This window comes from Arachis ipaensis, chromosome B2 (genome assembly GCF_059453495.1).
Source record: "Arachis ipaensis isolate K30076 ecotype BB chromosome B2, ASM5945349v1, whole genome shotgun sequence".
Taxonomy (NCBI): domain Eukaryota; kingdom Viridiplantae; phylum Streptophyta; class Magnoliopsida; order Fabales; family Fabaceae; genus Arachis; species Arachis ipaensis.
Window position 1 is genome coordinate 86,468,658 of NC_142437.1, and position 14,682 is coordinate 86,483,339.

At 37.7% G+C, this 14,682-nt stretch overlaps 1 protein-coding gene and 1 non-coding gene across 2 annotated transcripts in view; one reads left to right on the top strand and one right to left on the bottom strand.

Annotated features, from left to right (window-relative positions):
• Positions 1 to 1,926: 1,926 nt before the first annotated feature.
• LOC148574708 (uncharacterized) overlaps positions 1,927 to 14,682 on the bottom strand; it is a 34,713-nt gene continuing 21,957 nt past the window's right edge. Inside the window, exons 2-6 of the mRNA XM_088505938.1 lie at positions 12,836 to 12,987; positions 10,422 to 12,004; positions 9,399 to 9,926; positions 2,302 to 2,376; positions 1,927 to 2,145 (exon numbers count right to left, since the gene is read on the bottom strand). Of these exons, the coding sequence (XP_088362064.1) occupies positions 1,927 to 2,145; positions 2,302 to 2,376; positions 9,399 to 9,926; positions 10,422 to 12,004; positions 12,836 to 12,987 (2,557 nt within the window). The remainder of the gene's footprint in view (positions 2,146 to 2,301; positions 2,377 to 9,398; positions 9,927 to 10,421; positions 12,005 to 12,835; positions 12,988 to 14,682) is intronic.
• On the top strand, positions 14,032 to 14,135 carry LOC148574709 (small nucleolar RNA R71). Its single transcript, XR_015906241.1, has one exon. It is a non-coding gene; the product is annotated as a small nucleolar RNA R71 (small nucleolar RNA).

Consider the following 14,682-nt stretch of genomic DNA (forward strand, 5'->3'; position numbering starts at 1 on the left):
TACTATGTCTTGCAATTCATTATGCTTTCCTTTTATGCCTTCCAAGTATTTGACAAAATGCTTGATTGGATGTTAGAGTAGATTTTTTAGAATTCTTGGCTTGGGAAGAGTAATTAGGTAATCTTGAGTCATGAATACCCAACTCATGTTGGTGATCTAGAGTTGTTAGTTAATATGATTTCCATTGACTCTAATCCCTTGCTAATTCCATTAGTAAGTTGATTAGGATTTTTGGATTGAGGTTAACTAGTCTTGTTTGACTTTCTCTCATGGAAGATAACTTACACCTTCTTCCCACATTGGAGATGACGAAATAGGATAAATTCTTGTTAATTATTGTGATTAATGACTAGGATAGAAAGCCTATATTCTCAACCCTTGCCATGAATATCTCTCTTTACTAATTGCTTTCTTTAAATTGCTTACTTGATTTACTTTTCTTGTCATTTAATTTCTTGCCCCTTTACCAAATCAAACCCCCTTATTTGGGATTTTTTATTTGTGACAACCAAAATTTTGATGTGAGAATTGTTTGTTGGTTTAGAACTATACTTGCAATGAGATTTTATTTGATAAATTCTAGACCATCACAACAAATTTCATATCAGTCTCGGACTTCCACCGCTCCACATATGCAAAGAGCAAGGCATTGTCAAACATAAAATTTCTTAGCTCTACTGCATGTCCAAATCCAGCCTCCGTAATGTAAGGCAATATGACGTCGGGCAGGGGATGGATAAAGGCCACACAGCGTGGCAGTAGCAACCGAGACCTCTACAATAGTAGCAACATTTAGTCGTGCAAATTAATCTTATCTAACCCATTAGGAGGGTTTAATATTTATAGTATTTAATTATTCTAAACCTAGTACATAAATAATTTCATTAATAAAATATTCTATTTCATGAATAATATATTCATATAACAACATTGATATTAATTAGTAATATTCTAAGTATTAAATAAAAAAAGGAACTTCAAGTAAGTTTTAAAAAATTAATTATGCATGTTCGACTATTCTAACCTAACTAATGGTCTTTTAGATAATCTCAATCCAATGATTAATTAAAGCAAAAGAAATCTAGCAAGTATTTCATTTAAATAATATATTTAGGGTGTACGCAGATTGGATATGACAAAAAATTCGATCTGATTCGTACAATTCCCATCTGATCGGATCAGATATGATATCCGCGTTTTTGAGGGTCGAATCCGATCCGATCCTCACATTTGCGGATCATATCGGATCGGATATCGGGTATATCCACATAATTGAACCTTATCTTTTTAATCATATTTCTATGTAAAAAATTCAATAAAATTCCTAAAATATTTTTAATCAAACTTTTTCTAAATAATAAAATAAAATAATACAATATATGAATAATAACTACTAACAAAAATATACAAATAAGTAAGTAAATATAATACCAAAGGTTCCAACAAGCACTTCCAATAATAAGTGAAGACAACAAGCACTAAAATACTAAATGTCTCATTTAAAATAAAATAGCAACACTAAAACATACTAAAGTTTAACCCATCAGCTTAAAACAAGTTGATTCCTGCTTAAATAAGTAGCCATCAAGTAAAACAATAGTCAAACAAGTTGATCTCTACTTAAATCAGTAGCCATCAAGTAATTTCAGCAACCATGTATTCCTATTAAGAAATACCAATAGAAAAATTTAGTAAAACATGTTAGAATAAATTGAAAAAAAAACAATATAAGTTATTATACACGAATTTTCAGCAACCAAAATCTTATCAGGCTTTATCCAATTTTGAGTACAAATTAAAGCCTCTACGACTATGACATTGTAACCATTTCAAGCAATGTTTACATTGAGCTTTAGTTTCCTCCGTATTTTTTTAAAAATGATCCCAAAAATAGAAGGGGGGCCTTTTAGCCTTTCTTTTACCTGGTTAGCCTGTATCTGTCTCTGTCTCCAAAGTAGGAGCATCACTTGAGCCTGTATTAGTAACTAATTTCCCTCCCTTTGCTGATTTAGAAGGTGTCGATGCAGCAACACTTGATGGAGTAGAAATGCTCCCCACCTTAGACCCACTTGTGTTGTTTGTAACTGCTTGCTTATCAGCCATTCTAGACAACACAATCCTACAAACAAACAAACCATACCAACACTTCAGATTTAAAACCCTCAGAACTCAGAAGTCAGAATAACAGCATCTCATATAAATCAAATAAACAATAACAGGAGCATAATTCTTAAAAAAAAAAACAATAACAATAATAGAGAATTATTCACAAAATTCAAATGATGTTCATAAAAAAATTACCTGAAGTCTTAAACAACGATTCAACGAAGCAGAGGATGTTGATTCTAGAAACGGAGGATGGCGATATGGCAGGAACTGAGAACAGAGGAGGTCAAAAACAAAGAACGAAGGATATCAAGCTGACAGAGCCAAGCAACGAGAATGCGAGTGAGGCGGCGAGAAGTCTGAACCGCGAACCACGGACCATAGTCACGGAGAAAGCAGCGGCAACAAGCAAAAACCCGATGAAGGGGACGAACTTGACGACGCGTCTTCGCGAGGAACAGCTCCGAGAGGAAGCACGCCACGAAGAAGGAGGAACATCATGAGATCTCCGACGAGTAGCTTCCGACGGTAGTGATGAGAGGAACTTTTGCGTGGTCTAGAAATTTGCAGATAGATCCTCGTTGCAAGTATAGCTTCTAAACCAACAAAAGTCCTTTCATACAAACGTGTTTTTGGGTGTCACAAGTAACAAACCCCTTTAGAAATTGTTAACCGAGTATTCAAACCTCGGGTCGTCTTCTCAAGGAACTGCGAGGAAGTATGTTCTTATTATTGGCTATAAAGGTTGTAATCGGGGTTTAGAAGATGAGAAGCAAGTAATTTAAATGACAAGTAAAGTAAATGGCAATTAAAATAAATAAATACTGTAAAGCAGACTTTTGGCAAGGTAAGAGAAGTTGGAGGTCCAACGTAGTTATCTCTCCCAACTATAATGAAAGTTGAATCTAAACTCCACTTGGTCAATCTTTACTAAAGCAAAGGAGATTCAAGGGACTAATTAATCTGGCCTTTGAATCCTATTTATTTCCTAAGAAAAGGTTGGGATTATTTAAGTTCAGCTTAATTAGCAAGATAACGATTATCAATTATGTTGAGTTTAATAACTGTTGAGTTATTGAATTCTTAACCAGAACCAAAAGGGGAAAAAGTAAAATTGCTGGAATGATAAAAATATCCTTAGATGGGAAGCAATGGTAACTTAAATCAAAGAGAACAATCATAAACTGAAAATACCTCAATTATCATTAATTCAAATAACAGTCTGTAACATGGAAGAATTCATAGATCCAATTATAAAGGTAAATAGCCAACTCAGATATTGAAATAAATAAATAAAGTGAAAGGGAAATTTAAAACAAAGAAATATAAAACCTGGATTGAGAGTCACTCTTAAAATAAGAAGAAATCCTAAATCCTAAGAGAGAGAGAGAGAGAAGATCTCCCTCTCAACTAAATCTAAATCATTGAAAAGTAAAAATATGCGAGCTCTCTTTGAATGGGTACATTCCCACACTTTATAACCTCTGGTCTATGCTGTCTGTACTTGGATCTGGGCCAAAAAGGGCTTCAGAAATCGCTGGGGGCGCATTCTGTAAATTCTGATACGTGGCCTCTGTCACGCGTCCGCGTGGGTCACGCGGTCGTGTCATTCGGAGCTTTTCCTTGCCTCGCGGTCGCGTCAGTCATGCGGCCGCGTCGCTGCTGATTTGTGCTTGGCACGCGATCGCGTCATCTATGCGATCGCGTGGATACCAGTTTCCTTAAAGCTTCATTTTGCTTTCTCCTTCCATTTTAGTATGTTTCCTTTTCCATCCTTTAAGTCATTCTGCCTTAGAAAATCTGAAACTACTCAACACACTAATCACGGCATCAAATAGAAATAAAGGTAATTAAATTAATTAATTTTTAAAGCTTAGGAAACATGTTTTTCACAATATGACATAATAAGGAAGGAAAAGTAAAACCATGCAATTAATGTGAATAAGCAGGTGAAGGATTGTATAAATCACTCAAATTAGGCACAAAAGAACTCATGAAATATGGGTTTATCAACCTCCCCACACTTAAACACTAGCATGTCCTCATGCTAAATCCAAGGTAAATAATTAAGGTTAAAGTGATGGAATGTCATGCAATGCAACCTAATTTAAATGCAACTACCTAAATGAATGATGCATCATGCAACTCTAATTTATTCACTCATATATAAAGCTTACATGTAGTCAAGTTAATTCACATTCTCAAGGAGTCATGTATATATATAGCCAACCCTTAAATAATAAAGTATTTTAGCAAATGAGATGGGAAAGAAAACATTAAACTTGCAAAACAATTAGTAAATTTAAGCATAGATATATGTTGATGAGTTATTGAACCCTCACTGGATTTTGTGTTTACTCTCTAGTCACTCAGTGTTTATTGGGTTTATTCACTCTATTTTTCTTTTTATTCTTAATTTCTATAGCTTTGTTTTTCATCTAACCAATAAACAATTATAGAATATAGTCATACCAAAAAGTCATGAGGTCTTTAATTGAGGTTGTAATGGGGTCAAGGTAAAGGTAAAGATTTATGTATAGGGTCAAGTGAGCTAATAAGTGAATCCTTAATTAGACTAAGATCTCACCTAACATACATATTTAGTAAAATAAAATCTTTTTACCTATTTTCCCATATTATCTCACTTATTGTTACATGCTCATGTTTCACTTTTTATTTTTATCCCATGTGCATTGTTTTTATTTTGCATTGGGGAATTTCTTTTGTATCCCCTTTTATTTAGATGCTGAAAAATAAAATAAATTTTTTTTTTGCACATGGTAATTGAATCACCTAGATTTTCTCATGAGCATGCTTCCCAAATTTTATTTTTATCCCTTTTAACTTTTCTACCCTTTTGTTTCTATTACCCATGTTCCCAAAAGGTTTCTCACATTTTTCTCTATTTATAATTTTCTATCTTAAGCTAACCAAGGATTCACTTGGGATTTTTTTTTATTTTTCTGCTTAAGGCTAGTAATTTGGCTAAATAGAATAAAGGGGTTTTAAAAGGCTCAAGGGGGCTAACAAGGGTGATGTAAAAGGCAGGCTAATTTAGGGTAAGTGAGCTGAAATCAAATGATGGCCTCAATCATTCTCTTGGTATGTATCTACATTCTATATTCTATAATTGGACATATAGATTAAAGCAAAGTAAAGAACATCAGAATAAAAAGAAATGAAACACACAGAAATAAAATTATGGTTTGAATGCAACCATACAATTAAGCTCAAGACTCACAGGTGATGCGTGCACAAACTAGTTATGCCACGATTTAGGAAATTGCACGATCGGCAAAATTTCTTCCGGCAAGTGCACCGGTTATCGTCAAGTAAAAACTCACAATAGAGTGAGGTCGAATCCCACAAGGATTGGTTGAGTGAGCAATTCGGATTAGAAGTGTGTTCTAGTTGAGCGGAATCAAGATTTAGATGAGAATTGCGGAATGTAAAATTGGCGGAAAACGTAAATGACAAGAAATTGAAATGACAAGGAATTTAAATGGCGGAATCTTAAATTGCATGAATTAAAGAGCAGAAGCTAAATTGCTGAAAATTAAAAGGGAATGGGGGTGATTGCATGAATTGAGTTGCAGAATGTAAAGAGAAAGTGGAGATCAGAAATGGGGAATTCATTGGGTTATAGGAGATATTGAGATCTCCGAATCAAAACATGTTTATCTCTTCCTCAACCAATGCGTTCATTGAATTTTGCTTGGCAATCTTATATGATTGGATCCCAATCCCTTGGCTCACCAATTCTCTCTAAAAACAAACAAATTCCCAATCCCTTGGTTTAAATGTTCATAAGAAGAGATGATGCTCGATCACTGATTATACCACACAGTTTCATGAACCACAATTTGGTAGGATTACATGTCACAATATCCATCCAAACCCCAATCCAATTCACTATGAGAAAGCTTCTCTAGCATGAATCCTCCATTCCTTTCCCAAGGTTCCGAAGGATTCCAATTATGGGTAGTTTCTTTCCCAAGACAACTACCCAATAGAATTAGATCGAGAAGCTTTCTAACAAAATTCAAGAGAAAAGATTGAAGAAGAAGATAAACTATTATTGATTCATTGAATTACAATAGAGCTCCCTAACCCAATGAAAAGGGGGTTTAGTGAGTCATAGCTCTGAATTCAATTACAAAGATATGAAAACTAGCAAAATGAAAAGGTAAAAGTCCTTCCTAACTTAAATTCTATCCTATTTATACACTTTCTATATTGAGCTTTGTTGTGTTTCTTGGGCTTTGAGGCCTCTCCCTGCTTTCCTTTTGCTTTGGGTTTATGATCCAAAATCTTGATGAGGTTGCTGATCCAAATTCTGTAACATTCATTGAGCCAACTTAGTGATAATCAAATAATAATACATGACTCAACAAATTGAAATTTCAGACTCATCAATCCTTCAGGCCCAATCCCATAAACCATGATATTCAATTGGGTTTCATACCAGAGTAAGTTTAAGTTAATGTTTGTGCTCAAAGACTAACTTAAACCGCAATATTTTTGGCCCAGAAACCCTTTTCCAAGAGTGGCGTTTAAGTTGCTTAAACTGCAGCTTAAACGCCAGACACTTCCAGTGAAGCCTTTTGTAGAAGCACGTTTAAGCTTCAGTTTAAGGTTAAACTGAAGCTTAAACGTGGAAATGGAAGAAGGCAGCCCTGGAGAGTCATGTAGTCGAACACGTTTAAGCTTCAGTTTAAGGTTAAACTGAAGCTTAAACGTGGAGATAGGAAGGGCAGCCCTGGAGGTCGAACACGTTTAAGCTCCAGTTTAAGGTTAAACTGGAGCTTAAACGTGGAAGAGGAGAAAGGTAGCCCTGGAGGTGTCGAACACGTTTAAGCTCCAGTTTAAGGTTAAACTGGAGCTTAAACGTGGAAATGGAGAGAGCAACCCTGGAGAAGAAAACTTGGTCGAACACGTTTAAGCTCCAGTTTAAGGTTAAACTGGAGCTTAAACGTGGAAATGGCTCCCTGGTGCACTTCCCATTTCTAGCGTTTAACCTCCAGTTTAAGGTTAAACTGGAGGTTAAACGTGGAACTCTTCCTGAGTGGCATTCTCATTCTGGCGTTTAACCTCCAGTTTAAGGTTAAACTGGAGGTTAAACGTGGAAATGCTTCTTTGGTGAGACTTTCATTCTGGCGTTTAACCTCCAGTTTAAGGTTAAACTGGAGGTTAAACTTCAATTCCAGCATTTCTTAGCCTTCATGATTCTGGCGTTTAAGCTCCAGTTTAGGCTTAAACTGGAACTTAAACTCCACATGTGATATTCAAGCTTCCTTTATTGATTTTGTTGCTTCCTTGCTTAGCCTCTTCTTCCCTGAAATCATCCAAACAATTGCATCAAAGTCTTGCAAAATTTCATGAGAAATCTTCCATTCATAGCATTCAAGTAATCTAACTAAAACTCATGGGATTTGCATCAAAATCATACTGTTTGGATGGTTCATTGCTTTGTTATTCATTTAACCATTCTTGGTTACTTAAAGCTCAAGAAAATGCATAAAACTACTAAAACTAACAGAAAAATGCTAGTGAAACTAGCCTAAGATGCCTTGGCATCACAACACCAAACTTAATACTTGCTTGTCCCTAAGCAAGTCCTGAGTTATTTGAGAAGAAAGTATGAAACAGAAAGCGATCACATTGGCTATATTAGCAAGCATTTGAAGTTCATCAAAAGGGTTTTATGCAGAAAGTTGCAGCATCACTTTTTCATTCTTATCAGGTAAGATTATCACTTTTTCATTGCATCCATCAAACACTGCTATGGCCTCTTGTTATTCTTATGTCTTTGGCACTTTTCTCTTCTTTGTTTTTCTTTTCTTTTTCTTAGAGCTCCTTGTTTGCTTGGTGTCATGTGTTGTGCAAGCCTTTGGCATTTTCTTTTTCTTATCAGTGCACTACACATATCCACTCCAGGCATTTTAGTTCACATTTCTTCTTGAGACATTGGTGCCCAGCACCTCTTTGTGTGACTAAATGTTTTGTATTTAGGTTGCTCTTGATAATGGACTTTTGGTTGATAATCCCGGGTTAGTTAACCCAAGTTACCAAGTGTTGAAACACTCCTCAGAACCTATTCATCCAAGCATATCCTTAATACATAAACACCACAGGCATTTGTCTCAGAAGTTCAAACCATTGGTGCCTAGCTTATTTTCAAAAAATTTTTTTGCTTTTTGGTTGCCTTTTTCAGTGGCTTTTTCTTCTTCTTTTTCTTTCTTTTTCATGGCCAAAGACATTTATTCATCAAGATCCATAGACAGTTTTCAATTTCTTCACAAAAAATGATAATTCTACACTCTATTTCCAGTGATCTGACTAAACAATCAAGCATGCATACCACCACTTAATTCTACTTGATTTGTCACTAATTGAGCCAAGTTACTTTTGTTCAAACTTTTCTTTTATTTTAGGAAACAGAACAAGCATGGCAAGCATTTGTTTAAGAAGGTGAAGTTATATCCAAACATCTAGGCATTCACTTTATTCAAAGCAATAAACAGACAAACATACTAGTAACTTCACATTCCAAAAAGATTCAACAATTACAGTTTAAACCAGAACAAGCATGCTTTTGTTTGCCCTTTTTAAAGAATTGTCAAGGAACAACACCACCTTGTGAAATTTTTTTGTTTTCTCTTTGTTGCCAGGAAACAATTTGATTTCTCCTTCTTCTCCTAGTTGTTGCTTCATGTTCTTTCTAAGATCCTTGTTTCCTTTCCTGCAAAGAGTGATGAAGTTGCTTGTTTCTCAAGCACTTGAGTGGTTAGCTCAACTATGTATGGGCAAGTGTCTGAGTCTTAAGTTGGTGTGTGAACACCAAACTTAGTCTCCTACTTACTTCTCTGTTCTTTGAGTCTTTGAATTCTCCTTGGAATGAAGTTGCTGCTAAGGATTTTAAGCATTCCTGTGATTGCTTAGAATGGTTGTTCCTTTCATATAATTCAAAGGTTGTTGTGTTCAGTTGATATGTGTGGTGGAACACCAAACTCAGAGTCACACATTCCCCTTTGAATTATTGATCCACGAATTCATTGTTTGGTGTGAAACACCAAACTTAATTCTTTGCAATGCACAGAAACTACTTCACCTTTTTATTGAAACAAATAAAAGACACAGCAAAAGGGTATTACCTCAGGTTGGGTTGCCTCCCAACAAGCGCTTCTTTAACGTCATTAGCTTGACGGTCAGCTTCCTCAGTTGAGGTGATATTTAACTTTGTCCTTTTCCTCCACATCTCCCAAGTAATGTTTGAGTCTTTGACCATTCACAGTGAAGGTTCGTTGTGACTTTTCTTCCATGATTTCTACTTGTCCATATTGGGAGACCTTGGTGACAAGGAATGGTCCAGACCACCTTGATTTTAGCTTCCCTGGAAATAGCTTCAGCCTAGAATTGTAGAGCAATACTTTTTGTCCTTCTTCAAATTTCCTTGGGGCTATGTTGCTGTCATGCTTCTTCTTTGCTCTTTCTTTATAAATTTTGGCATTCTCATAGGCTTCAGCTCTGAATTCTTCTAACTCTTGAATTTGCAACATCCTTCTTTCTCCAGCAGCCTTGCTGTCCAAGTTCAAAATTTTCAAGGCCCAGAATGCCTTGTGCTCCAACTCCAGTGGCAAATGGCAAGCTTTTCCATATACTAGTTGGTAAGGAGACATTCCAATTGGTGTTTTGAAAGCTGTCCTATATGCCCAAAGAGCATCATCTAGCTTAATCGACCAGTCCTTCCTTGAAGTTCCCACAGTCTTTTCCAAGATTCTTTTGAGTTCTCTGTTAGATATTTCGGCTTGCCCACTTGTCTGTGGATGGTATGGTGTGGCTACCTTGTGTTTGACTCCATATTTTAGAAGCAATGCCTCTAATGGTTTGTTGCAGAAGTGGCTTCCTCCATCACTGATGATTGCTCTTGGAACCCCAAAACGGCAAAAAATGTGTTTTCTGAGGAAGTTCATGACTACCTTATTATCATTGGTTGGGGTTGCTATTGCTTCAACCCATTTGGAGACATAGTCTACTGCCACAAGAATGTAATTATTTGAGTATGAGGAGGGAAAGGGTCCCATGAAATCTATCCCCCATACATCAAACAATTCAAGTTCCAGAATGAATTGTTGTGGCATTTCATTTTTTCTTGGCAGGTTCCCTGCTTTCTGGCATTCATGGCAGTGCTTCACTAGTTCCTTTGCATCTTTGAAGATAGTGGGCCAATAAAAACCACACTGCAACACCTTAGCTGCCGTTCTTTCTCCTGCAAAATGTCCTCCATAAGTGGAGCCATGGCAGTCCCATAAGACTTCCCTTCCTTCTTCCTCTGATATGCATCTTCTGAGTATGCCATCCGAACATTTTTTGAACAAGTATGGTTCGTCCCAGATGAAGTATTTGGCATCATTTACCAATTTCTTCCTTTGATGCTTGTTAAATTCCAACGGCAAACTCCCAGTGGCCTTGAAGTTTGCTATGTCTGCAAACCAGGGTGCTTTGTGAATTACCATGAGTTGTTCATCCGGAAAGCACTCATTTATATGTGTGCTTTGTGTGCTTCCTTCTTCACATGGTATCCTTGATAAATGGTCTGCCACCTTGTTCTCTACACCCTTCTTGTCTTTGATTTCAATGTCAAATTCCTGCAACAAAAGAACCCATCTAATAAGTCTTGGTTTGGACTCTTGTTTAGCAAGTAAGTATTTTAAAGCTGAATGGTCAGTGAAGACAATGACTTTAGATCCAATGAGATAGGATCTAAATTTGTCAAATGCAAAGACTATTGCCAAGAGTTCTTTTTCAGTGGTTGTGTAATTCCTTTGGTTATCATTCAAGACTTTACTGGCATAATAAATCACATGTACCAGATTGTCTTTCCTTTGTCCTAACACTGCCCCAATAGCAAGGTCTGATGCATCACACATCAGTTCAAAAGGTAAGTTCCAATCAGGTGGGGCAATGATAGGTGCAGAGGAAAGTTTTTGCTTCAAAAGTTCATAGGCTAGCATGCAATTTTTATCAAATACAAAGGGTGTATCAGAGATAAGCAAGTTACTCAAAGGTTTGGCTATTTTAGAAAAGTCTCTAATAAACCTTCTGTAAAAACCAGCGTGTCCCAAAAAACTCCTAACTGCCTTGACATTACTTGGTGGAGGTAGTTTTTCAATGAGTTCCACCTTAGCTCTGTCCACCTCAATGCCTCTATTAGAGATTTTATGGCCAAGGACTATTCCTTCTGTGACCATGAAATGACACTTTTCCCAGTTTAATACTAGGTTGGTCTCTTGGCACCTCTTAAGCACCAAGGCAAGGTGGTGTAGGCAGCTAGGAAAAGAATCTCCAAACACAGAAAAATCATCCATGAAGACCTCAATAAATTTTTCAATCATGTCCGAAAAGATGGACAGCATGCATCTTTGGAAAGTGGCAGGTGCATTGCACAATCCAAAGGGCATGCGTCTATAAGCAAAAACTCCATATGGACAAACAAATGATGTTTTCTCTTGATCTCTAGGGTCAACTACTATCTGATTATAGCCTGAGTATCCATCCAGAAAGCAATAGTAAGCATGTCCTGCAAGCCTTTCAAGCATCTGATCCATGAATGGGAGTGGGAAATGATCTTTTCTGGTGGCTTCATTGAGCTTCCTGTAGTCTATGCACATCCTCCATCCAGTGACAGTTCTTGTGGGTATGAGTTCGTTCCTCTCATTTGGCACCACAGTTATGCCACCTTTCTTGGGAACTACATGGATGGGACTAACCCATGGGCTATCAGAAATGGGATAGATTACCCCTGCTTGCCATAACTTCATGACCTCCTTTTGTACCACTTCTTTCATGACGGGGTTCAATCTTCTCTGAGCTTGGATGGAGGGTCTAGCATCCTCTTCTAACAAGATTTTATGCATGCATATGGATGAACTTATCCCCTTCAAATCAGCTAGGGTCCACCCAATGGCATCTTGATGAGTTTGTAGCACCTTGATCAATTCTTCTTCCTGTTCTTGACTCAAGGCAGAGCTAATGATAACAGGATGACTCTCATCACTACCCAAGTATGCATACTTGAGATTAGGGGGCAATGCTTTGAGCTCAGGTTTTGGTGCTTCCTTCTCTTCTTTCACTTTCTCTGGCATGGTTGTTTCAGCAGCCTTGATGTCACTAACTTCTATGTCCTTGGTGAACTCCTCCTCTGCCACTTCCTTTGTTGTTTCCTCAAAGGTTTCTTGTACTGCAATGTCCACTACATCCACCCTCATGCATTCCCTTAGTGATTCTGATGGATAGCTCATTGCCTTGAATACGTTAAACACCAACTTCTCATCATGTAGTCTAAGAGTGAGTTCACCCTTTTGTACATCTATGATGGCTCCAGCAGTAGCCAGGAAGGGTCTTCCCAGAATTATTGAAGCTTTGGCTTCTTCCTCCATATCTAACACCACAAAATCAGCAGGAAATATAAAATCTCCCACTTTCACCAACAAATCCTCAACTATCCCATGAGGGAATTTAAAAGTTCGATCTGCCAATTGGAGGGCCATTCTTGTTGGTTTGGCTTCTTCAATCTTCATTCTTCTCATCATTGTTAGAGACATCAAATTGATACTGGCCCCTAAGTCACACAAGGCCTTCTCCACCATGACTTCTCCTATAATGCAGGGGATTTGGAAACTGCCTGGATCCTTCAATTTCTGAGGCAATTTGTGCTGAATGATGGCACTGCATTCTTCAGTTAACAACACAGTTTCCTCATTTCTCCAGCTTCTCTTCTTGGTCATTAATTCCTTTAAGAATTTTGCATAGAGTGGCATTTGCTCTATTGCCTCAGCAAACGGAATGTTGATTTGAAGCTTCTTGAAAATCTCCAAGAACCTGGAGAATTGGCCATCCTTTTCACTTTTCATCAAAAGTTGAGGATAAGGTGCTTTAGGTGTATAAGGCTTCAGGACCTCTTTTTCTTTTTCTTTTGTTGCAGACGGTGTAAATGATTGTCCTTGTTCTTTGTCTTTCACATTTTCCTTTGCTTCATCCTCTGTGGTTTCCTTTGAGATCTCCTTTAGATTCTTTCCACTTCTGAGGGTTATGGCCTTACATTCTTCCCTTGCAATAGCCTTGGCAGCATGAGAAACGCTTGTCCCAGGGGTTTGCTTAGACAAATACATAATTTGATTTTCTAGCTTCTGGATGGCAGCTCCTTGGTTTTGCAGGTTAGAATTTACTTCTTCCTTAAAAGCTTTCAATTCGGTTATGTCTTGACTCATGGTTGCAAGCATTCCTTCTATCCTGTTTAATTGATCTTGAAATTGTTGGTTCGGATTAGGTTGGGTAGATTGATTATTTTGGCCATGATATGATGGTTGGGAGTAAGTGTTTTGTGTGGCTTGGTATGATCTTTGGTTGGAATTTTGGTATGTGGAATTGTTATGTTGGTTGTGGTTGTAAGGTTTGTGGTTTTGTGGTTGGGTTTGTTGGTTCCCCCACCCAAAGTTTGGGTGGTTTTTCCATCCTGGGTTGTAAGTGTTGGAATGTGGATCATATGATTGCCTTTGTTGGTTTCCCACATAGTTGGCCTCTTCCCAATCACCTCCTTCAATGCTTACTTCCTCTTGATCTTGTGTGTGTATTGCAGCCACTTGCTTTGTTTCTAATTGCCTGGTAAGCTCTGCTAGTTGCTTGGCAAACACCTTGTTTTGGGCTAAAATTGTATCAACATGGTTCAGCTCCATGACTCCCTTAGTGTTGTGTCTCTCTGAAGCATAGTAGTACTCATTCTCAGCCACTGTCTCAATCACTTCAATGGCTTCTTCCACAGTCTTTTTCCTGTTCAATGAACCTCCCGATGAATGGTCTACCGCCTTCCTTGATTCATAAGAAAGTCCATCATAGAAAATATGCAATTGCACCCAGTCATGGAACATGTCTGGTGGGCATTTCCTTGTCAAATCCTTGAACCTCTCCCATGCCTCGTAGAGAGTTTCACCATCTTGTTGTCTAAAAGTCTGAACCTCAGATCGAAGCCTATTGACCTTTTGTGGGGGGTAGAAACGTGCTAGAAACTTGCTTTCCACCTCATCCCATGTTGTTAGACTCCCCCTTGGGAATGATTCCAGCCACTTAGCTGCCTTGTCCCCAAGTGAAAATGGGAACAAAAGCAGTTTATAGGCATCTTCCTGGACTCCATTGGACTTCACAGTGTCGCAAATTCTCAGGAATTTTGTGAGAAGTTGGTTTGGGTCTTCATTAGCACTCCCACCAAATGAACAATGATTCTCCACAAGTGATATTAGCTGTGGTTTGAGCTCAAAATTGTTGGCCTGAATGGGTGGTTTCTGAATGCTGCTACCACAATTCCCAGAGGTTGGGTTTATGTATGAACTAAGAACCCTCCTCTTAGGAATAGCATTGTTTCCATCAGCTCTCTCATGGTTGTGAACTTCTCTCTCCATGTTGAGGTCTAGAGCTTCCTCAAAATTGTCCTCAGATTCCCCTTCAGATTCTTCTTCTCCCAGTACTCTCTTCCCTCTTGCTTCCCTTCTAAGTCTATGAAGGGTCCTCTCTGGTTCGGTA